Source organism: Sphaeramia orbicularis, chromosome 8, assembly GCF_902148855.1.
Source record: "Sphaeramia orbicularis chromosome 8, fSphaOr1.1, whole genome shotgun sequence".
NCBI classification, from domain to species: Eukaryota; Metazoa; Chordata; class Actinopteri; order Kurtiformes; family Apogonidae; genus Sphaeramia; species Sphaeramia orbicularis.
Genome location: NC_043964.1, coordinates 872,938 through 900,791, shown reverse-complemented (window position 1 = coordinate 900,791; position 27,854 = coordinate 872,938). Strand labels below are relative to the sequence as shown.

At 38.3% G+C, this 27,854-nt stretch overlaps 1 protein-coding gene across 1 annotated transcript in view; it reads left to right on the top strand.

Moving 5' to 3' along the window:
- Window positions 1-241: 241 nt before the first annotated feature.
- The window catches only part of LOC115424078 (germ cell-specific gene 1-like protein), a 38,586-nt gene continuing 10,973 nt past the window's right edge, over window positions 242-27,854 (top strand). Inside the window, exons 1-3 of the mRNA XM_030141185.1 lie at window positions 242-288; window positions 1,817-1,953; window positions 21,664-21,810. Of these exons, the coding sequence (XP_029997045.1) occupies window positions 242-288; window positions 1,817-1,953; window positions 21,664-21,810 (331 nt within the window). The remainder of the gene's footprint in view (window positions 289-1,816; window positions 1,954-21,663; window positions 21,811-27,854) is intronic.

The following is a 27,854-nucleotide window of genomic DNA, read 5'->3' as shown; positions in this document are numbered from 1 at the left end:
TTTATGTTCAATTAATGCTGAAAAAAGTCCCATTTTTCTCTGTTTTGATAAACGCTTTGAATTAATACTGAGCTTTACTACACATCTGTATGGTCAGTACATTAACACAGTAAAAACATGAGCATCATATTATATAAATGGTGACACATGACTTTATAAAAGGTTAAATGCAGAGAAAAACTCATGTGGAAGTCGCCATAAAAATAGTTTTTGGGTTTAAAATGTTCAGACAAAAGGCCCAATGATAGTGGTGATGAAACCAAACCTTCACTCAGGTCTCTTCTTGAGGTGTCTGTGAACCGTAGTGAACCACAGCCAAACCTCAGGGCTTCAGCCTTTTTTTTTTTTTTTTTGTCGAACACATTACGAGCGTACGGTGCTTTTCCCGACTCCACACCTCCACACAGTTTCCTCCCATGGTATTCCTCTCCATTTGTTGGTACCGTCACCTTCCTGTCGGTCTCATTTATTACGGTTGTTTGTGCCGTGGATGTTTGGATCTGCTGGGAGGTGTGTGTCGAGGAGGCTGCTGTTGTTTATCACTGGTGATTGCAGCCTGTTATTCTGTCATTTTAACTGCAGAAAATCTATAAAGTTTGGGGAAAATACACAGAGGGATTTCATAAGCGCTGTGTCAGTATTATGTTGTGTTTTCACTGTTTTAACTATGAGAACCGACGCTCGCTTTACACCAGGGAGTCAAACTCATTTACCCTCAGGTTCCACATTTGACCTCAAGTAAAATAATAACATAAATGTCTATAAATAATGACAAATTCAAGTTTTTTTATTGTTTTACTTTAATATAAACATTAAATCTTTCAACCACGCAAATTCAGACACATACACTGTAAAAAAAATTTAAAAAAAGGAAAAAAAAAAACAGTAATATTCCAGCAGCAGGTGGTGCCGAAAAACTACTAAAATACATTTGCAAATGTATTATAATTTCACTAATATTTCTTTTCTATTTATGAGATTAAACTGTTAATTTAAAGGTTTAATACTGCAAAAAAATAAATAAAATGAGATAAAATCTACTGACAGTAACGGTAACAGAAGTATTAGTTCTGTCAGTTGACCCAGACTTGTTTGTTCAATTGACAAATATCTTGTGTAATTACAGGAGGTTTCACAACAAAACTGTTGAATAAATGTATTTTTGTGAATGTAGAACATGTATAAGCACTGATAAACTGGTCCAAATACAGTTTTTATCAGTGGATTGGACAACTGAGTCTCACTGAAAATTATTTATATATATATTTATAGGGAATTGGATTGTTTTTAATACATGTAAATATTCTTTATTAAACATTAAAAGTCAAAATAATATGTAAAATCTCATGTAAAGTTAGGGCAAAAAACTGTATTTGAATTATGGAAAATTACCATATTTTATGAGATGGTTATTTTCTGTTATTTAACAGTAGTTTTTTCGGCGCCCCAGCTGCTAGAATAATGCTGTTTTTTACTTTTTTTTTTTTTTTTTTTTTTTTTCACAGCGCAGGTAATTACTAGTTTTTTCGGCGCCCCTGCTGCTGGAATAATACTGTTTTTTTATGTTTTCTGTTGTTGTTTTTTTTACAGTGTAGATTAAATTGGTCTGTATGTGGAATCTGAACTAAAATAATGTAATATTTTCAGTGTATTTTTTCTAAATCATCCTTTGGGCTGATTGGACTCTTTGTTGCCAGTTGTGGTCCACAGGTCGTATGTTCGACGCCCCTGCTTTACATCTTTGGTGTCTTGTTTTGGCGCGTTCATTCGTCTCCATCGTCTCGTACTGTTTTTATTGTCTTCTGTCCTCGCTCAGATTGTCTCACCTTGCATTCTTCACCTTTTCCTTCCTCTTTTCCCCCTCTTTATATCCCCCCCCCCCCCCCCCCCCCTCCCTCCCCCTCAGTGAGAAGTGTCGGAGCTTCATTGATCTGGCCCCGGCGTCGGAGAGAGGTGAGTAATGGCGTCATTAAGCGCCGCCGCTGCTCCCTGCGGCTCCCCACCTGTTCACCAGGCCCACGGAAAACACTGCAAAAATCAGAAACTCTTCCATAACGTCTCTTTTCCAGACGCTCCAAGTGTTTTCAGGAGCTCATTTTCCCTTAAAGAGTTTAACCCTCTGGTATGTAAGTGTGCCTTTTATGCACACTAGTGGAATAAAAAATGTTCATGCAGTTTGTTTTTAATTCTTTTACACTTTTTCTATTTCATCAACTTGAGCTGTAAATAAAAATACCAAATACTCAATAATTGTCACATTTTTAACCCTTTAAATGCCGTGTTTTGTAATGGAAACAAACCTTTTTTTGATGCAAAAAACACAAAAAATATTTTCTTTCAACATACTCCATAAAAGTGGATCACATATTATTAGATTTTTTCATCCTGGCATATGTCAATGATTAACTCCAACACTGGTTAATTTACATTATTATTTTTGGTGCTAGGTCAAATGTTCAAAAATACTAGCATCTGTCACCAAGTGTGCGTAAAATGCACACCTATAAATCAAACTATTAAATATTATATACTGATTTATTTCTGCTCTAATTTGATTTTATTTTTGTAAATCCAGGTCAGTCCTATCATACAGATCAAATGTTAGAAACAGTGGTTTTCTGCACACTTGGCAGACAGATGCTAGTCTGCTCATTTTCTTTTGTTTCCAATGTGCACATTTGAGTTGGTGGGACAGAATTTTAAAGATCATGAACAAATGAACACCTTTTGAATTCTAACCTTATTAAATTGTGAAAAATAATATGAAGTTTTTTAACCGCAAAGTGCAAAGAGTTATATATTTATTTATTTATTTGCCCTTTATTTACCCATGCACCCACATGTCGTGCAGTTACACTCTGTGCTTCAGCAGGAATTGAAATCTTGTGAGTGAATGGATCTGGAAAAATAAGCTGCTTCTTAATGTATTAAAACCAACACTTTTATATTTGGCTCCCACTCTTACTCTACATCATCAGCCTGGTTGAACCTCAGCATTAAATCAATATCTGTGAAACAAGTTCAAGAAACAAAATTACTGGGAGTTCTGTTAGATAATAAAGCATCTTGGACTAAACAGATCGATAATATGATGACCAAGGATGGAAACGCTGTTTGTGTGGTCAAACCTGTGCAGCTTTTATGCCACCAGTCGAACTAAACTGGTGCTTCAGTCCTTAGTACTGTCAGTGTTGTATTACTGTGCAGCAGTACGCTCAAATACAACACTACAAAATATTCAAAAGTTTCAAATTGTACAAAATAGAGCTGCTCGTACTGCTTACAGTGTGTCTACAGAACAAATGTTACTGAGATGCAGAACCACTGGAACTGACTCTGTGTTAAAAAAAGATGACTGGTTTTCTTTAGAAATATTATTAGAACAAAAAAAACACATCCATCTTGTACAAAAATGTTTGTTTAGTTTCAGATAGACAGAGCTGTGCAACCAGACGGACAACCAGAGGGAATTTAACACAGGCCCAAACAAGACAAATGCAGTGAAAAGAATGGAAATAAACAGAGGAATGGAAGAATGGAACAAACGACTGGAACACAACACACAAGAAAAGTGGTCAAAGGAAATTTAAGAAATCAGTGAAAAACATCTATTGACCATAGATGATTGAAACCTGGGTTAATTAAATTATATGTACTAGGGCTGCTCGATTATAGGAAAAAAAATAATCACGATTATTTTAGCAATAATTGAAATCACAATTATTAAAAACGATTATTTATTAACCTTAAAGTTGTTTATTTTTTTCTTGCAAAGCAATGTAAAATATTCTCTTTAAACATAAATAAAGCTTTTAACCACTAAAACAAAGTATGTTCACTTTTGTATGAAACAAAAAAATCTTTGAATGCAAATAAGTGTACTGTAAATTCAAGTATGTTTCCTTTTGTAAATAAATAGTGCACTGGAATTAAACTGCTATAGACTTGCCATAGAACAGTAGCAATAATAAAAAAATAAAAAAAAAGCTCACGTAAAGTGCAAATTATAAATTCAAGTATGTTCAATGTAGTATGAAACATAATAAATTCAGTGGCGTGCTGTGAGGTTTCAGTTCAGGCCTTCTGTATACATCAGCCATCTAGAGTATGTACGTTAGGGTTAAACAGGTTAGGGTTAGGTTAATACGGGAGTTACAGCGTAAAGAGATTCGGAAACTGAAGATTGCATTGCGGACGAAGTTGTTTTTATGTGTTTTAGTTTTCATAAGATTATGATAAAGGTGGCGGTGGTTCAACTTTAGATGGTTACAAAGGTTTGTTGTGTTAGCGGTCGGTGCGGACACAACTACCAAACACTTTTTGCACGTGATGTGTTTTTGCTCTTCGTCTTCTTCATCAACCCAAAGTGATTCCATACAATTGAATTGGACTTGCCTTTTTTGTTTACCAAGCACTTCTGCTGGGATTCTCCTGCCATTTTTCCAGACTGCTAGTACAACTGTCCTCTTGGGGTGGACCTGCCGGCTAGCAGCAGCAGTAGCTTAGAGGGGGGGCGGGGCAGAGCAGCTCATGGTAGCTTGTGTGCGCGTGAATTAAAACGACTCAAAATTAATAATCGTTTTTTCTCGATTACATAATTTTTGTAATCGTTGTGTGTAATAATCGAAATCATAATTGAATTTCGATTAATTGCACAGCCCTAATATGTACTGTATTATAACCGCTGCTGACCTAAAGGAGCTGTCCTGTCTGTATGTGTGTCTGGTTTTTGTACGTTGTGTAGAATGGGAAAATTGTTTTGTCTGATTCTATTGTATGTGATTGGCATTGACAAGTTGTAAAGATTATTGTACGGACCCCAGGAAGAACAGCTGTATCTATGGTACAGCTGATGGAGGAAAGAAAGGGAAGGAAAGAGGAAGGAAGGAAGGAAGGAAGGAAGGAAAGAAAGAAAGAAAGAAAGAAAGAAGAAAGAAAGAAGAAAGAAAGAAAGAAAGAAAGAAAGAAGAAAGAAAGAAAGAAACAGAAAGAAAGAACTGATAACCTCTTTTCCAAGTGCGTCCTGACAAAAAGGCAGCATGAACCCAACACACAGGTACAACACCCAGTAATTTACAGGACAAGTCAAACTATTTAAAGAATGACTGAGAGTTTATTTGCAAACAGTGCTCAGTGTCTGCTAATGTTCAGGTGGTTGACATTACATTATAACTATGAAATATATCTGACCATTTACAAAGTATGATGAAATCTTCTTTTGGGAGGTCCAGTTAACAGAAGCAGGTCCTGTATTATATGGATGTTGTTTTGGTTTTGTAATTGTGATGAATGGTTTTAGCGGTTTGAGTTTTGTTCTGTGTTTTGGTCATGTGTGTACTGCAGTATAAAGACAGCTGTGTTGGGTGTGGACTCCAGGAAGAATAGTGATAGCCTAGCTAAAGCTAAAGCTAATGGAGAAACAATAAATAAATGAAAGTACCTTAGAATGAGTGGTTTATGTCCATACTTTACACCTGAGGTGCATGTGACAGGGTGGGCCACGCTGATACAGATGCATGTGATGTCTGTTTTGTCAGAAAAGCTATTAAAAGTGTTCAGAGAGTGACAAAAACTAGCATCTAGGTTGTATAGATTTGTAGTTCCTTGTGTATTAGGGTTATCCCTCTGGTATCCCATCCACCAAGGCTCTTACTAAACACCAAGTGTTTCACACACTTGTGGAATAATGGCAAAAGAAATTTCATGCAGTTTGTTTTTAATTCTTTTACACTTTTTTCTATTTCATCAACTTGAGCCATAAATAAAAATAACAAATACTCAATAATTGTCACATTTTTAACCCTTAAGTGCCGTGTTGTAATGGAAACAAACCTTTTTTTTTTTTTGATGCAAAAAAACACAAAAAAAATTTTTTTTCAATGTACTCCATAAAAAGTGGATCACATATTATTTAGATTTTTTCCTCCTGGCATATGTCAGGTGATTAACTCCAACACTGGTTAATTACAGTATTATTTTGGTGCTAGGTCAAATGTTCAAAAATACTAGCATCTGTCACCAAGTGTGCATAAATGCACACCTATAATCAAACTATTAAATATTATATATTGATTTATTTTCTGCTCTAATTTTGATTTTGTTTTGGTAAATCCAGCTCAGTCCTAATCATACAGATCAGATGGAAAACATAGTGCGTTTTCTGCACACTTGGCAGACAGATGCTAGTCTGCTCATTTTCTTTTGTTTACAATGTGCACATTTGAGTTGGTGGACAGAATTTTAAAGATCATGCACAAATGAACAACTTTTGAATTCTAACCTTATTTAAATTGTGAAAAATAATATGAAGTTTTTAAAACGAAGTGCAAAGTGTGCGTAAAAGGCACACCTGGATACCGGAGGGTTAAATAGTCAATACCAAAAACTCTTGGATCATAAAAACCACTCCCATGTAAGACACGTCTGTTTTTTTCTTCTTCTCGTTGCCGTTTCCTCCCAAACAGAATAGTTTCAGGTTATTTCCAGCAGCTCACTAAAGGAATACTTAAACGTCCTGAAGAAAGGGAATATTTTTGCTGCATGTGGGGCGTAGCCTGTAATTGGCCGCTCCATGCAGAGCAGGTACTTAATAATGAAGTTCTCTGATGGTTCATCGTTAATGCCATCTGGAAGAAGAGCAGCGGTGGATGCAGCCAACACGGCGACCTTGGTTCACACACACCAGGATGCGATATGTTCATGAGTCGTCCTTTGAGCCTTAAACGCTCACTGCTGTTTTTAGAACATGCAGCTGCTCCTCGGGCAGATCCAAGTCCACACCAAAATAAAAACAGTTTGAGGCAGCTGAGGTCAGACAGGATGTGGAATTCAGAGAAGAACACCAGTAACCTTCTGCAGGTCCACAAGAGTCTAGATAAAAATCCACAACTGCACTTTAACTGTAGAGCAGAATAGAATAGAATAGAATAGAATAGAATAGAATAGAATAGAACAGACTTTGTCAGTACACAGATTATATATGTCCAGTGACAGTGCACTATACAACTAATATACAATACAGACTTTAAAAGTATCTATACATACACACAATACATTTATATTCCATGTAGCTGATACTGTATAGGAGTTCATATGCATAGAGTTTTTTATTTGCTTTTCTTCATAGTAGTGTAGTTCTATTTCTTGCACACAGAACCGTCAGATCACACAGAACCATACAACGTGGTCAAACCAAATTTTTCTGCACTCGAAAAGGAGTGTGCAGAAGTATAACTAATGAACTCCCACCCCTTTTTACAAACTAATTAAATTAAATCCACTTCCTTTGCTTTGGTAACACACCTTTTCTTCCGTATATTTTTGCAATAACACCAAACATCCATACAAACCATTCACACACTTTTTTAGTCGCCTCACACAGTCAATTTACACAATCAACCGTTTTAGTATAAACGTTCTGTCCGTCCATCTGCGTGTGTTCCATCTGTTTTCCAGGGTTTTTTTCCAGACTGTGCGTTAGAGAAAAACTACTGACACGTTTATGACAACTGCCCTCATCAGTAACATTAGTGTGACATTAGTGTTTCCTCTGTCAGTCTCTGCGGTTGGCCCTTTCATATGTGGTCGTTCTGTTCCACATCTCATCTACGCATGTGCACATATCTGTCAGAATCTGTCAGAATCTGTCAGAATGGCGGCGAGTACGAAGTGGAAGAAACGAACAGGCAGGAATATACTCATGTGAACAGTAGCATAAGTGCACAGTCATTGTATTTGTTGACATTTGAACGTTTTCCCATCTATTCTACAGAAAGGCTGAGCTCATTGCTGGCTTCCTCTGACTACAGTTGAATGAATGTGAAGTAAATGACAACTGTTGGACCAACCCCTGCTGCAGCTCTAGGTCCTGATTGGACCGGCAGAGTCCTGCCCCGCCTCTGACCTGCGCTGATGCTTCTATGACAGAGTGATGGCTGTTAGCTTCAAAATAGTTCAATTAATAAAAGTTCAAATGTGAAAGAATACAATGACTGTGCACTTGTGCGACTGTTCACATGAATATTTTCCTGCCTGTTCGTTTCTTCCACTTGGTACTCGCTGCCGTTCTGACACATTCTGACAGATGTGTGCACATGTGTAGATGAGATCTGGAACATGACGACCGTATACGAAAGGGCCAACTGTGTCGTCTGCATGTTTATTATTACTGACTTTCTTCTTTTCAAAACACTTTCCTCTTCTTTGTGGTATTTGTCCAGTATGGTTAATTCAGAGTGGCGCCCCCTGGTGGATGAACTGACAAACGCTCATTCCAACACATGAACCTTCCTCTTGTGTTAGCTTTCTGTTACCATCTCTTATGCTAACGGGTTGGTTTTGACCCATGTCTTAAATCAGCTGTAAAATACACAAAAATCAATGATCTATCATCCAATCAGTTTTTCATCTCTTGGCTACCTTCTTAGGTTTCCTTATCCATGAAAATATTGGTTTAATATTTTTGGTGTGAGCATCTTGGCCTTTTTTTGGTCAGTATACCCCTTGATGTGCACTCTGCAAGTCACCAACTCTAAACTGAACTGACGTCACATGTGTGGCCCGTGCCCGTCTTTGCTTGTTTTGTTTTTGTGCAGGTAAACTGGATACAAGGCAAAATGAGAATCCCTTAAAGCTCACATGATTGGGAGAGGGGCTGGCTGTCAGTGTGTTGACTGACAGTGCACTTAGGATTTCAGTTTTCGCTCTAATTATTGGTTTATAAACTCATTTTTCTATAACGGGGTTGAAACCGACCCTACAACACAAGGTCATAATTTCAACCACAGTATTTCATAATTTAGTGAAAAAAAAAAAAAAGTTTTGTATTACTTTGTTGAAATGAGGTTCTGACAAAGTCAAAAAGCCTGGATGCAATAAACACATTTTATGTGGTTCTTTTACCGCATTTAAAACCTAACATGGGGTTGGTGCCGACTCCAACACAAGAGGAAGGTTAAATGTCAGTAGCAGCACTTTGTTCCAGTCAGACTAATGACAACGACAATAAAGCACATTTACAGAAGGAACCAACAACTGGAATGGGATTATTAAGTACCCATATCGGTACCAGCAAGTACTCAAATGGAAGTACTTGTACTCAGTCTGGAAAAAAGTGGTATCAGTGCGTCCCAAATATGAACATTAACTGCAGCTTCAACACAAAGTATTTTCTGTTTCTTCTTTTGGACTTAATTATAAGTTTCATTCATTTTGACTTTCTTTTTCCACTTTTTAAAGTCAATTATTTATCGATTAATGTGAAAATCTACAGTATCATGAGTTCAGGCTTTAATTTCCTGATTGCATTAGAGAATTAAAGTACTTTTCTGATTGTGTTTAAGTTATTCATCCATAATCTGTTAATGAAGTTCTCCTGAGAAGTAAATCTGATTAATTTAGTTTCTTAACATGGAAACGCTGAAAAAAAGCAGCTCCTTATTATATCAAAAAATAAACATAAAAAAAATTAGTTTCTTAACATGGAAACAGTGACTAAAGCAGCTCCTCATTGTATGTAAGTGTATGACAGACAGAAGAGGCTCATCCATTCTGGTAATTAGATCCACTCAGCTCCTTCCTGGTGTCAGTGCTGCTGCTGCTGCTGCTGCTGCTGCTTAATCCCTCAAAACACATTTTATTTACGTCCTCAGTTTAATGAATCTCAGTCTGCTCCGTCTCCTGATACATATTCACACAGACATAAACAGGCTGAAAAATTATTGGGCTGAATATTGTTGCTGTTAATTCGTTTCCCTCTCAGGCGTTTTATGCTCCTGGAGTTCGTTCCGTCGACTGTTTGGAAATTAAAGCCACGTCTAACGAGAAACCAGAGAGTGAACGTTTATTAAATCTAATCTGTGGCGACAGTCCACATCAAATAAACGACAGTTTATCTGCCAAAACCTCCAACAGGAGGCCTCCACTGTATTATTTATTTGGATTTATTTAACATCAGATCGTTTAGTGACTTCTGCAGGTTTGGATTTGAGGACATTCACCTAGAATTTCCCAAACACTTGTCACTATTTCTGTCTCAACTGTAGAAGATGAACAATGGTTTGAAGATTAAAGTTTTTTTTTATTTCATTTAAGTTTATTACTTAAATCTATTCCATCTTTAATTATTTCACACTTGTCTTTACATTTTTACATCGTTGCTCATTTTCCAGAATAAAAGAATAGTTGGTCTGAAAAGTTGTGTGGAAGCAGCAAAACAAACATCTTTAGGTTTTCTGTTTGTTTTTTTACATGTTTTGTGTTTTCGCCATGATATTTCTGTTTTTCTCTTGTCACTTCGTAAAGTCTATAAATCTTTTTTTTTTTTTTTTAAGCTCTGGGGCTTAGGTTTTTGTTTTTAGTCTTATTATGTTTCCCCTTTAAACAGAATCCAACAGAATATGGACTGGGGTTGCAAGTTGGGAAACCAACAAAACAACAGCAAACCCAAGGAAAAGGGCTGAAACCAAACTAGGGTCCTTTTAAAAAGGTCCTCAAAGGAAACTGGAAGGCTCAGTCACCACTAACACCACAACACTGCATTCCAAAGTGCTGGAGGTGGGACGTTTCCGACGTCCAACTCGATAAAAAGCATTAGAACACCTGTCCAAGCAGAAGGTCCTACATGTAAAGTGGGTCCAGATGGAAGGACCCCCGACCCCACCACAGAACTACAACGTGACATGAACCACAACGGCAGCGCAGTGTTCAAGTTCACAATGAAAAAAAAACTTCACATCGTACTGTTAGGAACGATTGTACGAGTACTGGACCCAGATGCAAGACCCTCAGACAGGAGTACAATTAAAAATGGATTTATTAGAATATCATAGTAACAGTTCACACAGAATGGTAATGAATGTATCTTCAGCTGGACTGAGATGGGGAAATCGTCTCGGCTTCGATCTTAAGTGAACCTCGTTCGGCCCAGGTCGGGAGCACACGAGGGGAACCCGACTAGGAAGGAGCAAAGGGAGAATCAGTGGACAGACCAGGTCATACACGGGCAGACTATCAGACAGGCAACGTAACATAGGGTCAGGCAGGCTCACGTACCAGTAGTCCAGCAGGGGTCAAACCAGGAAAAGGCACCAAGGCGGAGGAACAGACAGGGGTCAGGCGTATATTCATGTGTGATGACAAACCAGGTCGAAGACAGACGAGCAGGCAGACGAGGAACAGGCAGAGTCGGAGGTCGAGGTGGCAAAACATGTCACAACAGGCAGGCATGATCAAAAAAACGCTGTAAGTAATCACACCAAGGGTGAAAACTAACTGGCACGAACAGGGGGAAACACAGGGTTAAATACCAAGAGGGGCGGGGAAGACAATTGGACACAGGTGGAGACAATCAGGGAGGAGGCAGGTAATCAGGCAAAGGTGACACAAAGAGAAGTAAAGACACCAGACAAGACACATTAGGGAACTAACAAATAAAACAGAAACACACAAAACAGAAAAAGACCAGGGACTGATATGACACGTATAAAGTAGCTCATCCGTCATTTCACCTCTTCCAGGTTGTTTGCGTACATGAGAACACTGTACACTGTAAAAAAAAAACTGTAAAAAACAGTATTATTCCAGCAGCAGGGGCGCCAAAAAAATACTGTAAAAAAAACAGAAAATAACCATCTCATAAAAATACGTAAGTTTCCATAATTCAAATACAGCTTTTTGCCCTAACTTTACATGAGATTTTGCTTTTTTTTTTTTTACTTTTTAATGTTTAATAAAGAATATTTACATGTATTAAAAACAATCCAATTCCCTATAAATACATAGATAAATAATTTTCAGTGAGACTCAGTTGTCCCAATCCACTGATAAAAAACTGTATTTGGACAGTTTATCAGTGCTTATACATGTTATACATTCACAAAAATACATTTATTCAACAGTTTTGTAGTGAAACCTCCTGTAATTACACAAGATATTTGTCAATGAACAAACAAGTCTGGTTCAACTGACAGAACTAATACTTCTGTTACTGTTAACTGTCAGTAATTTTATCTCATTTAATTTTTTTTTACAGAATTAAACTTTAAAATTACAGTTTAATGTCCTAAATAGAAAATAAAAATTTGTGAAATTATGATACATTTGCAAATGTATTTTAACTGTAGTTTTCTGTGAAAAAAGAAAAAATTCTTTTAAAAATTGAGAAATTTTTTAGGTTCTTCAACAGTTCCAGTTTTTTTTCCTGTTCTTTTCCATTTGACATGTAAAATCAACAGTCTGTTTGGCATTTCATTGATATTTTCCTGTATCTTGAAAAATACCGGAAAAATCTGTAAAATAAACAGTGAAAATTCTGTTAAATTGGAGATTTTTTGTTACAGTGGGAGTCAATGATGAACTCTGGGTCACAGTTCATATTGAATTTACCGAAAAAAAAAGATTAAAAAAAAAGAAGGAAGTATTTACCGGAGAGGGACGGTGAAGACAGTGAAAATTCTATTAAATTCCATATTTTTACAGGTGTACTGTCCACAGTCTAAATGCCTCTGCAGTAACAAAGCAAACAGGAGCGGACATCTCCATATTGTTGTTTATGTTCAACATGGATCACCTGAATCTTTCAGGTGTTCTGTAGTTAAGTCAGGTGACATATATTCTGCCTCCCAACACTTTGGAATGCAGCAGAAGTCTAAACCCAGAAAAACTGACAGGTGGGCCTTCAACTGTGGTGGTGTAAGTGGGAGTCAGTGGTCTGGTCTGGACAGAAGGGGTGGACAGGACCAACCAAACACAGGGACGAATGCCAGCCCACTAAAGGGGCTGCTGTTTCCTGGACAGCTCATTCCAATCGGAGCTGCTGAACTCCAGCTCCTTTAACTGGACTGATCCGAGCAGGTGGACCGCAGCAGGTGGAGCTGATGAGCACGTGACCACCTGAGGACCCGTCCCAAATGAGCACTGACCACCTGAGGACACCAGTCCCAAATCGAGCACTGGACCACCTGAGGACACCGTCCCAAATCAGCACTTGACCACCTGAGGACACCGTCCCAAATCAGCACTGACCACCTGAGGACACCGTCCCAAATCAGCACTGAACCACCTGAGGACACCGTCCCAATCAGCACTGACCACCTGAGGACACCGTCCCCAAATCAGCACTGACCACCTGAGGACACCGTCCCAAATGAGCACTGACCGACCTGAGGACACCGTCCCAAATCAGCACTGACCACCTGAGGACACCGTCCCAAATCAGCACTGACCACGCTGAGGACACCGTCCAATCAGCACTGACCACCTGAGGACACCGTCCCAAATCAGCACTGACCACCTGAGGACAACCGTCCCAAATGAGCACTGACCACCTGAGGACACCGTCCCAAATCAGCACTGACCACCTGAGGACACCGTCCCAAATCAGCACTGACCACCTGAGGACACCGTCCCAAATCAGCACTGACCACCTGAGGACACCGTCCCAATGAGCACTGACCACCTGAGGACACAAGCTCCTGTGGTTCATCTGGGTCTGGAACACCGCTGTACAGGTTATTTATCTGGTTGTACACTGGAACAAATTTTGTTAATAACAGTTCAAATACTGTCAGCTAGAGTTGACAACATGTTACTGTTATTCTACAGTATCTCAACTGTAATCTACAACTACAGTTACTTACTGTAAAAGTATTCCAGTACTGGGCTGTAAATAATGTTCTTTACAGTCAAATACTGTTAGCCACAGCTGCTGCATTTTACACTAACTACTGTATTCCAGGAAACAATATATTACTGTCAAATGTATTTAATGTAATTATTTACAGTATAACAGCAAAAGCTAGGACTTTAACATTTCAAATTACATTTTAAAAGACAAAATCATGAAACACTGCTAGAAAAAGCTCAAACAAGAGATGACCTTATGACATATAACCACATAAACTGACAACACTGTTTAGTTTGACGGTGTCCCACTTTGCAGCGAGCAAAAATGCTTCAACTTAAATGAGCTGCATGTGTGCTACGTACGGCTAACAACCCTAAAATATATGAAGCAGTATTATCACACCTGTTATACTGTGGCAAGTTGTGTCCTGTGTGAACGCAGTTTATGGAGGCAGTTTAATGTTCAATGAAACCCAAAATGCCACAGTTATGTTGATCAAATCACATTTACCTGATAAATGAACAACTGGAGCAGAGCGGAGTGATGGCAGTGTAGGCAGAAGCATGTGGTCTGTGGGTCAGGGTCAGGGTTAGGGTCAGGGCCAGGGTTAGGGTCAGGGTCAGGCCAGGGTCAGGGTTAGGGTCAGGGTCAGGGTTAGGGTCGGGTTAGGGTCAGGGCCAGGGTCAGGGCCAGGGTTAGGGTCAGGGAGGGTCAGGGTTAGGGTCAGGGTCAGGGTTAGGGTCAGGGTCAGGGTCAGGGTCAGGGTCAGGGTCAGGGTCAGGGCCAGGGTCAGGGTCAGGGTTAGGGTTAGGGTCAGGGTCAGGGTTAGGGTCAGGGCCAGGGTCAGGGTCAGGGTCAGGGTCAGGGTTAGGGTCAGGGTTAGGGTCAGGGTCAGGGTCAGGGCCAGGGTTAGGGTCAGGGCCAGGGTCAGGGCCAGGGTTAGGGTCAGGGTCAGGGTTAGGGTCAGGGTCAGGGTTAGGGTCAGGGCCAGGGTCAGGGTCAGGGTCAGGGTCAGGGTCAGGGTTAGGGTCAGGGTCAGGGCCAGGGTCAGGGTCAGGGTCAGGGTCAGAGGGTCAGGGTCAGGGTCAGGGCCAGGGTCAGGGTCAGGGTCAGGGTCAGGGTTAGGGTCAGGGCCAGGGTTAGGGTCAGGGCCAGGGTCAGGGTCAGGGCCAGGGTTAGGGTCAGGGCCAGGGTTAGGGTCAGGGCCAGGGTTAGGGTCAGGGTCAGGGTCAGGGTTAGGGTCAGGGCCAGGGTTAGGGTCAGGGTCAGGGCCAGGGTCAGGGTTAGGGTCAGGGTCAGGGTCAGGGTTAGGGTCAGGGTTAGGGTCAGGGCCAGGGTTAGGGTCAGGAGGGTCAGGGTCAGGGTCAGGGCCAGGGTTAGGGTCAGGGCCAGGGTCAGGGTCAGGGTCAGGGTTAGGGTCAGGGTCAGGGTTAGGGTCAGGGTTAGGGTTAGGGTCAGGGTCAGGGTCAGGGTCAGGGTAGGGTCAGGGTTAGGGTCAGGGTTAGGGTCAGGGCCAGGGTTAGGGTCAGGGCCAGGGTCAGGGTCAGGGTCAGGGCCAGGGTTAGGGTCAGGGCCAGGGTTAGGGTCAGGGCCAGGGTTAGGGTCAGGGTCAGGGTCAGGGTTAGGGTCAGGGCCAGGGTTAGGGTCAGGGTCAGGGCCAGGGTCAGGGTTAGGGTCAGGCCAGTCAGGGTCCGGTCAGGGTCAGGGTCTGCTGTCTGGGGTTGAGTCCAGCTGAAAAATCGTCCTCCTCAGTTCTTCTCTCGTGTTCTTTTCCTCCTTCTGCTTGTAAAAGGAAGCCCTTCCCTTTGGTGCAGACCGTCTGGAGTTCACTTTGGTTGACTGAATCTTTTCTAAATGAGCTGGTGGGATTTGAGTACCAGATGATTTAGGTTCGGGTCAGTTGTGGGTTGAACAGCAGTGGAGGAACTGAGAACAGGACTGGAGAACCCTGTCCCAGTTAGCAGGAGCTGACTGTGTTAAATGTGCCCCTTACAGACCTCATTATTTACAGCGTTAGACTGGATTTACAAAGAACAGCAGGATACTGGACAAATGGACTGTTTTTACAGGCGTTTGTTCCAGTGTATCCTTTCATTTGTTTAACTTAAAATCAACAGAATCACCTAAACAGTAAACTTTTCAGTGAAATGTAAGAATTTATTTTTAGACAGTAGAGCTGGAAAATCGGATTTCAAGAAATCTTACCAGGATAATTTTCACCCTGTTCCATTGGCAGATTTTTCTTTGGCTTGGATTAAGAAAAACAAATCTTGAATTCAGAAAAAAAAAAAAAAACAATCTTGAATTAAGCAAAAACAACAAAAAAACAAAACAATCTTTGAATTAAGCAAAAAAAAAACAAAACAAAAAAAAAAAAAAACAACAACCTTGAATTAAGCAACTCGTTAGGGCGATTCTGGTCTGATTTTAAGTGTGATGAAGATATTTGAAACTACAATGACACGACAAATACATTTGGTCAGATTTAGATTTTTCCAGTGTGTTTACATGATATAAAGTCTGATAACTGTAATCAGATAATTGTAATAACCAACCTGATGTGATAATCTAGTCGCTTCGTCCATTATCAGATTTCTTTCCAGAGTTCATACACGTAGCGATGTAGAATCAAACTTCCTGTGACTGTCTTCCATTCATGTTTGACTATGTAACTTCTTGTTTTTGTTTGTTTTTGTTTTTAAACCATTTTTAATTGTTTCTTCACATGCTTGTTCTTCTTGGTCTTGGTGTGGTTTTCTCCTTTGCTAATTCTAGATATAGCGCCCCCACAGGTGAGGAGGGGAGTACATTATTCAAAATGCCTGGTTGGTTTGACAAAGTTCAGTGGTGAATAAAACTCAGACCAGTGAACTGAGTGTGTTGGACTGTTAGGTGTGAAATCCACCTAAAATACGTAAAGTGTGGAACAGTAGATGGAACATATGAACATAAGCTGCTGTTGCACTTTAATCCCCTCAGACAAATATAGTGTAATATTCTGTTGTAAATTCCTGCCCTATAAATTTCCGTTAGGATTGTCTTTGTGTCAAACTTCTTCCATACATGTTTAGATTTGAAAGTTTCTTTCCAGTGCAGGTTCCTGAAGCTGTCTTCAGTTGGACAAATGTGGAACAAACCCCCTTTCTTTTTCCTAATGTTGCTCTTTTCTTCAGTTGTTTCACTGTCTTTTATGTAAAACACTTTAAAAACAGAAATGAGTCGATGTCGCCTGAAGACACGACATGACTGCTCATGTTTGTGGTGGAATCCTGTGGCTTCCTCTGAGTGGATGATGCTGAAATGAGCCAAACTGAGCCTGGAGCTGGTGCTTCAGAGCAGAACAGAGCGCATAATCCTGTTGAAGTCTCACATGTTCAACAGGAGCTGCTGCTTCTCAGACATTCAGAATATGGAGAGCTGTTGAGGAAAAAAAAGAAGAAAAAAAAGAAGTCAAAAGAGAAAAGTCTGGTTGGTACCAGTGAGTCCTGAGGGCAGCGATGACAACTCTGCTCTGCTGTAAAAAATGTGCACATTTCAGGCTGTGAAGGAGGACACGCTGCTGCTTCATCATCCTCCTGTAACGTCCCCGTCCCTCACATGGGATTGTTTTTCCCTCCGTGCAGCCAGAGGCCTCGGTCAGCATGGTACACTGTAAAAAAAAAAAAAAAAAAAACAGTAAAAAAAAACGGTATTATTCCAGCAGCTGGGGTGCCAAAAATACTGTTAAATAACAGAAAATAACCATCTCATAAAAATACAGTAATTTTCCATAATTAAAATACCTCATTAAAAAGCCTAAGTCGTAACTTTAGTGGTTCCTCAGTTTTATTTATTTCAGAAGAGACAAATTATTGACCTGCATCGGAGTTAGATCGTTTCCATGACAACTGGATACGTATTCTGACACAGTTGTTTAGGAAATGAGAAACTGTTCAGGTTATTTCAGAACTTTTTTGTTTGGATAGTTTGTAAATGTAAAGATTTTCATATTTTAATGTTATTTTTTGTGCACTAAAACAAACAGAAAGAACTGCAGCTGTCATTATCTGTAGGCTACTATGTTTTCTTTTACTGGAGATCAAACTGGGCTGAATGTGGAACCTGAACTAAACTGAGGTTGACAGTCCTGCTCTAAAGCAACACATTTACTGCAAACATTCCTATTTTGTAATGATGCACACACTGTAAAAAAAAAACAAAAAAAAAAAAAACAGTATTATTCTAACAGCAGGGGCACCAAAAAAAATACTGTCAAATAATGGAAATTAACCGTCTCATAAAATATGGTAATTTTTTTTTTGCGTTACTTTACATGAGATTTAGCTTTTTTTTTTTTTTTTTTTTTACTTTTTTTTTTTTTACTTTTTAATGTTTAATAAAGAATAATTAATGTATTAAAACAATCCAATTCCCTATAATATATATATAAATAATTTTCAGTGAGACTCAGTTGTCCAATCCACTGATAAAAACTGTATTTGGACAGTTTATCAGTGCTTATACATGTTATACATTCACAAAAATACATTTATTCAACATTTGTGTTGTGAAACCTCCTGTAATTACACAAGATATTTGTCAATGAACAAACAAGTCTGGTTCACTGACAGAACTAATACTTCTGTTACCGTTAATTGTCAGTAAATTTATCTTGTTTATTTTTCTTTTTACAGTATTAAACTTTAAATTAACAGTTTAATCTCATAAATAGAAAAGAAATATTTGTGAAATTACGATACATTTATAAATGTATTTTAACTGTATTTTTCTGTGGAAAAAGAAAACAAATACTTTTCAAAAATGGAAATTTTATGGTTCTTCACAGTTCCAGTTTTTTCCTGTTCTTTTCCATTTGACATGTAAAATCACAGTCTGTTTGTGTCATTTCATTGATATTTCCTGTATCTTAAAAATACGGGAAAAATCTGTCAAATAAACAGTGAAAATTCTGTTAAATGACAGATTTTTTTACAGTGTATATATATATATTTTAAATACTATTGTCTGCCACAGACAGAACTAAATGCAGGATGGGGTCTGTGTATGAGTCCTTGGGTCGGGTGTTCCTCCTCTGGCCTTCATCCCAGTCTGTGTTTCCTCTGAATGTCACCCTCTGTTTCCTCCACACTCACCGAGCATGAGACCAATTTAAGAGATTTTTAACTGAGAACGTGAACACTTTTAATTCTGACACTGACCGTCTTCATCTGTTTCCATCTGTGCCTGGTGTTCTGTCTGAGACCTGAAACCAGACCTTTTACTGTAAGAACACTTGTGTCATAAATCAGTGTTTTTCAAACCTTAGGGTCGGGACCCCACATGGGGTCGCCTGGAATTCACATGGGGTCGCCTGAAATTTATAGTAATTACTAACCCCCCCCCAAAAAAAAACCATACTAATAAAAACATATGGTGAGTTGACAGAGACAATCCCAATCCATAGCAGACAAACTGTGGTTGTGAAACTGCAGCTCTGTGCTTCTGTTTGTGTCACATGTTCACTGTGGTCAGTTTCAGATGCTGCAGCTCTTTCATCATTCATAGTTTCAGTTCTTGTTTGTTCAGTATTAATTGTCCTCCTTGTAAATCCCAGCTGGACTGACTGGACAGATCCTGACCTTTAATCTACACCTGGATTTACTGCCTCTGTCCACAGTAACAGACATTATACAGACTAAATGTCCTCTAACATTATGTTATTTGCAACATAGTATAGCAAACTATTATATGATCATAAATTAATTAATTTTAGCAAAACAAAAAAAAGTCTCCATTTGAATGTCTGGGGTCTCCAGAAATTTGTGATGTTAAAAGTGGGTCAGGAGTAAAAAAAGTTTGGAAACCACTGACATAAATGATTCATAACCGCATCCTGTTACAAAACCTTCACATTGTGTCATATTATGTTTTTTGACACTTAGATTTAATTAGTTATTTATCATGTTGTCATACAGAACATAACAAATAATAATTGGCAACAGATAATAGTCACATTTTAGGCTACAGTTTTGAAATAGCAATCCAATTACCTAATTAATTTAACTTTAGAGCAGCAGTTTATAGCATTTCACAGGATTATGAAACAAACTACACATTAACTACATTTAAATAAACTCGTCCATTTGCTCCATCTGTATCATGTTTGAACCTGCATTTATTTTCATGTGCAACATCATGTAAATTCATAACGGAATCATATTTGGGCTTTTCATTTAGCAGCCTTTAAGGAGTGAACTGGACACAGAAGTACAGTAGAGTATCATCTGCATACAGGTTTATCTGACAATGACTAACCCTTTGGCCATTTTTCTACGTTTTTCTTGTTCGTTTGCTGATCATTATGGTTGTGTTAAAGCTTATGGCAAGGATGTTTCTTTTAAACATATTGCAATTGAATGAATGAATGAATTGAAACGCATCGAATCTAATGTCAGTTGCTGTCATAGTTCTATTATACACTTTCATATGCAAACTTTGTACACCCTCTGCTATAAATCATCATCTGTCGGTATTTTTCAGCTTTTTCCCTGCATAAATCTGTTTTTTCTGTTACATTTCTCAAACATTTCCATTTTTTTGTGAGATTAAAAAATGTGATTTCAATGCAAGTCAGTGAGCCCTTTTTTCCATGAGGGTTCTGAACTGAACAAAAACGACTAATGCAATGAATCTGTTACTGATAACCTGTGACATGTCCAAGACTCTGATATACACAGTAGAACATCCCCCCAGTGTGAGTTCTATGGAAAAGAGCTCCTGTTTCTGTTGGTTTTGTCATTCTACCAGTCATATCACGCATTCAAACTGGCATTTAAAGGAAAAAATCCTGGGAAAAAAATGGAACTTTTGGTCGTTTTTTGCAGAGATTAAGTGGTTTAAGAGATTTATGAAAAAAAAAAAAAATAATAATAATATATGATGGTGTTCCAGTGGTCTGTTGTGCATGTTCCTTTTGTTCTCCAGGGTTCCACAGATAATAACAAACTAGATCCACAATGTAATAGAGTTTAATAGTGTGTTACTGACTGTGTGTAGGTCTCAGTTGTGTGTCCTCTGTGTGCAGGTGTGTTGTGTGTCTCAGTTGTGTGTCCTTTGTGTGCAGGTGTGTTGTGTGTCTCAGTTGTGTGTCCTCTGTGTGCAGGTGTGTTTTGTGTCTCAGTTGTGTGTCCTTTGTGTGCAGGTGTGTTGTGTGTCTCAGTTGTGTGTCCTCTGTGTGCAGGTGTGTTGTGTGTCTCAGTTGTGTGTCCTTTGTGTACAGGTGTGTTGTGTGTCTCAGTTGTGTGTCCTTTGTGTGCAGGTGTGTTGTGTGTCTCAGTTGTGTGTCCTTTGTGTGCAGGTGTGTTGTGTGTCTCAGTTGTGTGTCCTCTGTGTGCAGGTGTGTTGTGTGTCTCAGTTGTGTGTCCTCTGTGTGCAGGTGTGTTGTGTGTCTCAGTTGTGTGTCCTTTGTGTGCAGGTGTGTTGTGTGTCTCAGTTGTGTATCCTCTGTGTGCAGGTGTGTTGTGTGTCTCAGTTGTGTGTCCTCTGTGTGCAGGTGTGTTGTGTGTCTCAGTTGTGTGTCTTTTTTGTGCAGGTGTGTTGTGTGTCTCAGTTGTGTGTCTTTTTTGTGCAGGTGTGTTGTGTGTCTCAGTGGTGTGTCCTTTGTGTGCAGGTGTGTTGTGTGTCTCGGTTGTGTGTCCTTTGTGTGCAGGTGTGTTGTGTGTCTCAGTTGTGTGTCCTTTGTGTGCAGGTGTGTTGTGTGTCTCGGTTGTGTGTCCTTTGTGTGCAGGTGTGTTGTGTGTCTCAGTTGTGTGTCCTTTGTGTGCAGGTGTGTTGTGTGTCTCAGTTGTGTGTCCTCTGTGTGCAGGTGTGTTGTGTGTCTCAGTTGTGTGTCCTCTGTGTGCAGGTGTGTTGTGTGTCTCAGTTGTGTGTCCTCTGTGTGCAGGTGTGTTGTGTGTCTCAGTTGTGTGTCCTCTGTGTGCAGGTGTGTTGTGTGTCTCAGTTGTGTGTCCTCTGTGTGCAGGTGTGTTGTGTGTCCTCAGTTGTGTATCCTCTGTGTGCAGGTGTGTTGTGGTTGTCGGTGGTGTCGGAGGTGCTCTACATCCTGCTGCTGGTCGTGGGCTTCAGTCTCATGTGTTTGGAACTTTTCCACTCCAGTAACGTCATCGACGGACTCAAACTCAACGCCTTCGCCGCCGTCTTCACCGTCCTCCTCCGGTAAATTCTTCTTTCTTTTGTATCTTTTTTTTCGGTAAATTCACTTTGAACTCTGACCCAGAGTTCATCAAACACTGACTTTGTGTGAATATTCACCCTTTCATCTCTTCTACGATTCAACATCTGGTTCTGTTCCACCTTTTGTTTTCAACTTCAGTTTAGTTTGAATTCAATTTTAGAGTAGATGTATTCAGCATTTGGTTTATATATATATATATATATATATATATATATATATATATATATATATAATATATATATATATATATATATATATTCATATATATATATATATATATATATATATACATATACTGTATACAGTATTTTTGTTGTTTTTTTTTAATCTTATAATAGACGAATTCACGGCTATTATTTGTTGTTTCTATGCATATTGGGTTTTTACTCATTAATTTACATCAAAAAATCTGCCATAAGCTAAAAATTTAACTAAAAATCCACTGAATTAATAAAAGTATGAACCATTTCAAAACAACTTTAGTATTTTTAGCTTATAGTAGAAGAATTTGTGGCAAGTATTTGTTGCTTCCTACATATAATTGGGTTTTTACACATTAATTTATATAAAAAAAATCTCACATAAACTAAAAATAAAACAAAAAATCCAATGATTTAATAAAAGTACGAACTATTTTGAAGCAGCTTTTGTATTTTTTTTTTTTGCTTATAATAGAAGAATTTATGGCTATTATTTCTTACTTTCTATGTATAATTGAGTTTTTGCACATTAATTTACATAAAAATCTGTCAAAAGCACAAAATGTAACAAAAAATCCAGTGAATTAATAAAAATATGAACGATTTTGAAGCAGTTTTATTATTTTTAACTTATAATAGAAGAATTTGCGGCTGGTATTTGTTGCTTCTTATGTAAAATTGGGTTTTTACACATTAATTTACATATAAATCTGCCATAAGCAAAAAATTAAACTAAAAATCCACTGAATTAATAAAAGTATGAACCATTTTGAAACAACTTTAGTATTTTTAGCTTATAGTAGAAGAATTTTTGGCTTTTATTTCTTACTTTTTGTGTATAATTGGGTTTTAATTCATTAATTTGCATAAAAATTCCCCATAAGCTAAAAATAAAAGTAAAAATCAGATGATTTAATAAAATTGTTAAGCATTATGAAGCAGCTTTAGTGTTTTTATAGTTCATAATAGAAGAATTTGTGGGTATTATTTCTTACTTCCTGTGTATAATTGGGTTTTATACATTAATTTTCATAAAAATCTATCATAAGCTAAAAATAAAACTAAAAATCCACTGAATTAATAAAATTGTGGACCATTCTGAAGCAGCTTCAGTGTTTTAGTCTTGTATATATGGAGAGTTTTCTGGTCCCAGTGGGTTTTGGCTTTAATAATCATGACAATAATGGTTCGTTCAGCATTTAGAGCCACTTCATAACCTCCCCACATTCAGAAACAGATTTACGGGCTGCAGAGGTCATCCGGGGTCATCCGGGGTCAGAGGTTATCCCCTGGAAGCCTGGGCGCTGTGGGCTGCCAGGGACTTTTCCTCCAAACTCCTGTTAAACCTCTTACACAAGGCGCTGGCGCGGCGCTGGCGCCCGTGGCCTCGTCTGTGGACGTTTCGCAGGCGTTTTTAGCTGCTGCTGCAAAGACGTGCTCATAAATTCCTCAGCCGTCACAGAACGAGTGAAGGATCGGATCTGGAGCGTGTTTCATATCGGCAGGACACGCTGATGAATATCCTTCCCAGGTGAAATGTGCATTGACGTTTTAGAAATCGATATTACGGCAGTGTGGAGTCACAGGACAGAGATAAACTGAAGCCCCGCCCACATCCAATCACAAAGAGCTGAAACAACGAAGCAGAAGGGCATTGAAACAGGATCCAAACAGCATCCACACTGTAAAAAAAAATCTGTAATTTCACAGAAATTTCACTGTTTATTTAAGGATTTTTCCTGTATTTTTCAGATCCAGGAAAATATCAATGAAATGACACAAACAGACTGTGATTTTACATGTCAAATGGAAAAGAACAGGAAAAAACTGGAACTGTGAAGAACCAGAAAATTTACATTTTTTAAAAAGTATTTGTTTTCTTTTTCCACAGAAAAATACAGTTAAAATACATTTACAAATGTATCGTAATTTCACAAATATTTCTTTTCCATTTATGAGATTAAACTGTTAATTTAAAGTTTAATACTGTAAACAAAAAAAAGATAAAACCAGATAAAATTACTGACAGTTAACGGTAACAGAAGTATTAGTTCTGTCAGTTGAACCAGACTTGTTTGTTCATTGACAAATATCTTGTGTAATTACAGGAGGTTTCACAACAAAACTGTTGAATAGATGTATTTTGTGAATGTATAACATGTATAAGCACTGATAAACTGTCCAAATACAGTTTTTATCAGTGGATTGGACAACTGAGTCTCACTGAAAATTATTAGGGACCGAGCTGAGAGGCCAGAAGCCAAGGCCCCTATTGTTTTTTAGTTCGTTTTTTATTCTTTTCTGTCCGCCACTTTGAACTGGATTCTGACCCCTAAACATGCTCCAAAACTCACCAAATTTGGCACATATGTCAGGTCCGGTGAAAATTTTGATAAAATGCAAAAATTAACCTCGTAGGTGCCAAAATGCACTCTCTAGCGCCACCGATGTCAAAAAACACAGAAACCACCATAGTGGCCAGCAGGAATGTCCAAGAGACATGAAACCAATGTCAAAATGTTCCTTACATCAGCACTACAAAAAATATAGGAGGACGCAATGAGCTCTGTCCAAGAGGAAGTCAGAAAATTGCCTTTCAAAGTAAAACCCTCATATATACAGTACAGGCAAAAAGTTTGGACACACCTTCTCATTCTTTGCATTTTCTTTATTTTCATGACTATTTTCATTGTAGATTCTCACTGAAGGCATCAAAACTATGAATGAACACATGTGGAATTATGTACTTACCAAAAAAGTGTGAAATAACTGAAAACATCTCTTATATTCTAGTTTCTTCAAAGTATCCACCCTTAGCTCAGATGACTGCTTTGCACACTCTTTTCAAAATAAAAGCCGCATTAAAAGGTGATGGTGGTTTCAATAGAGGGGCGCAGGTGTTCTGTAGGGATGAAAGGAGGACGGATGCAAAAGGGAGGGGGCTGGTGTCTGGACGGAGAGGTGTGAGTGGAGCTGAGGTGTCAACACCCACGGGAGGCGGAACTCACGGGAGGCAGAATTCATGGGAAGCAGAGTGCACGGGAGACGGAATGCACAGGAGGCGGAATTCACAGGAGGCGGAATGTACAGAAGACGGAACGTAGGGGAGGCAGAACGTATGGGAGGCGGATCGCCCAGTGCGAGGTCCCGCCCAACGCTGCTTGCAGCTTTAATTTATATATATATTTATAGGGAATTGGATTAATTTCATTTTGTTTGTTTATTTCCAGGATTTATAGAATACAAACAAATTCACAATCCCCCCCAAAAAATCATTCATTTATACTCGAAAAGGAGTGGGAAGAAGAAAAACTGATTAATCCCACCCCCATTCTCATTATCAATACCTGAACATAAGAACATTTGAAATCCTCACTCCTGTCCTTCGACTTCAACCCAGAACAATGAACTAAATAGAAGAAAACAGGCCCAAACCAAATTAGAATCAACTCATTTGACAGTATTTACATTGCATAACCAAAATGTGTGTAAAAAAAATAAAAATAAATATTGTTACTTAATTTAATTATTGGATTGTTTTAATACATGTAAATATTCTTTATTAAACACTAAAAAGTAAAAAAATATGCAAAATCTCATGTAAAGTTAGGGCAAAAAACTGCATTTTAATGATGGAAAATTACCGTATTTTTATGAGATGGTTATTTTCTGTTATTTAACAGTATTTTTTCGGCACCCCTGCTGCTGGAATAATACTGTTTTTATTACGTTTTTTTTTTTTTTTTTTTTTTTACAGTGTACATGTGCTTTAATTCCTTTTTTATTACAGAGAATGAAATGTATGTAATGTTCTGTCTATTTCTAATAATCAAAAAATACTCTATATGGACAAAAGTATGTGGACATGTTCAATTCAAGTGTTTCTTTTCTAACGGGTCTGAAATACAAAACAACGGCAAATATTAGAAATATGGATGTTTTAATAATATTACTACCACTTCACCTGTCAGTTGTTATAATGTTATGGCTAATTGGAGTGTATGCTAACAGAGCTAATGTTAGCATCTTTCCTTAGAGTTTTTGTAGATCAAATTATACAATATTGGGAAGATATGGACAAAAGTAATGGGACATGTTGAATTGAAATGACAAATGTCATAATATAGTTTTATATTGGGATAAATATCATTGCATTCGTTAGTTTGGTTTAAATTGTTATTGTTGCTTCTAAAATGCTTCAGAGATGGATTTTACTTAATTTCTCTCAACACTGATTTTTTTTCCTTTTTTTTAAATTCATGACTATGATTTTAAATTTTCTGCCTCTAAATTTATAAAATATTTTTAAACAATAATTTCCTGCCACAACTAACCACTTCTTCACATCTCAGGAAGAAAAATCTCCCATTAAACTCTAAGGAAATATTGATGTTTATAAATTATATGGACAAAAGTATTGGGACATTTTGAACTGAAGTGACAAATGTCATAATATAGTTTTATATTGTGATAAATATTAAAATATTGATGTTTTTATCTCAAATCACCATGAACAGGACATCTTACAGCTGTAGACATGATGTGTCCCAATATTTTTGTCCCTGTGGTTTATATTGACATCAATATTTATTTGAAGTTTAATGGAAGATTTTTCTTCTTCAGTGAGAAGTGAAGAAAGTAGATGGTTAGTTTTGGTAGAAAATTATTATTTACAGAGCATGAAAAATATTTTAGAAATGTAGAGGTAGAACATTTAAAATCATAGTCATGGATATTTTAAAAAAGAGAGAAATTAAGTAAAAACTCTCTGAGGCCTTTTGGAAGCAAAGATAACAATTTAATCCAAACTAACCAATGCAATACAATGATGTTTATCCTAATTTAAATGTATACTATGACAGTAGTCTGTAATGTTTTGTATCCCAGACTCCTGCTAGAAAAGAAACACCTGGATTCAACGTGTCCACATACTTTTGTCCATATAGTGTAGGTTGGAAATGGACAGATTAGCATCATCAAATATGATCTGAAGCAGCTGCTGTCGGCTGAAGGTACTAATGAGGATTTGATCTAAAAGTACCATCAAAGAATAATCTACTGAGTGTAAAGTATTGACATTTTGCCTGTAATTATGTGAGAGATGGATCCTCAAAGAAAAACAAGAGGGGATTTGGATCTTTCAGCCTGTACTGTGCAGAGCAGAATTAAAGATTCAAGGCAGAAAAATCCATTTGGAGGAGTTTTCTGTGAGTTGACCCGGTCTGCAGACCTGGGAGGTTCAGTGCATATAGAACATCCCTTCACTGAAGACGGAACCACATCCACAGATGAATGCGAGCTCAGCTCAGCCTGTGCTTCCAAAGTGCACGTGTCACTGAAAGGAAGGGAAGGTCGTTAACTTTCCACTCAAACTGAAGACGTTTCTTAAAGCAGCGGAAGACTTTCATCACAATGTTTTTCAAATGTGTGAAACCATAGTGATATCCTAATTACCACTAATCCATTATTCTGTCTGTGTTTACTCACCTGGATGACTGGCCTCATTATTCAGTTTCTTCTTCTCATAAAACTTTACTCTTTATTCCTCATGGTATTCAGTCAGTATGGTAATTAAGAGCGGCGCCCTCTGGTGGATTGATTAAGAAACACTCATTCCAACGTACATGAGGCGTGGCAGCGTGAAGCCACATGACGACGTTAGAAACAGACGCACATATTTAAGGACGTACAGCGAACAGAAAGCAGCCTTAATCAGATCCAGTTTATTGTCTTGTTGCTGTTCATACGACAGCAGAGCAGACAGATGAGAGCGTTTGTTCAGGATCCAAGACAGAGCAATTACAAATGAACACACTAG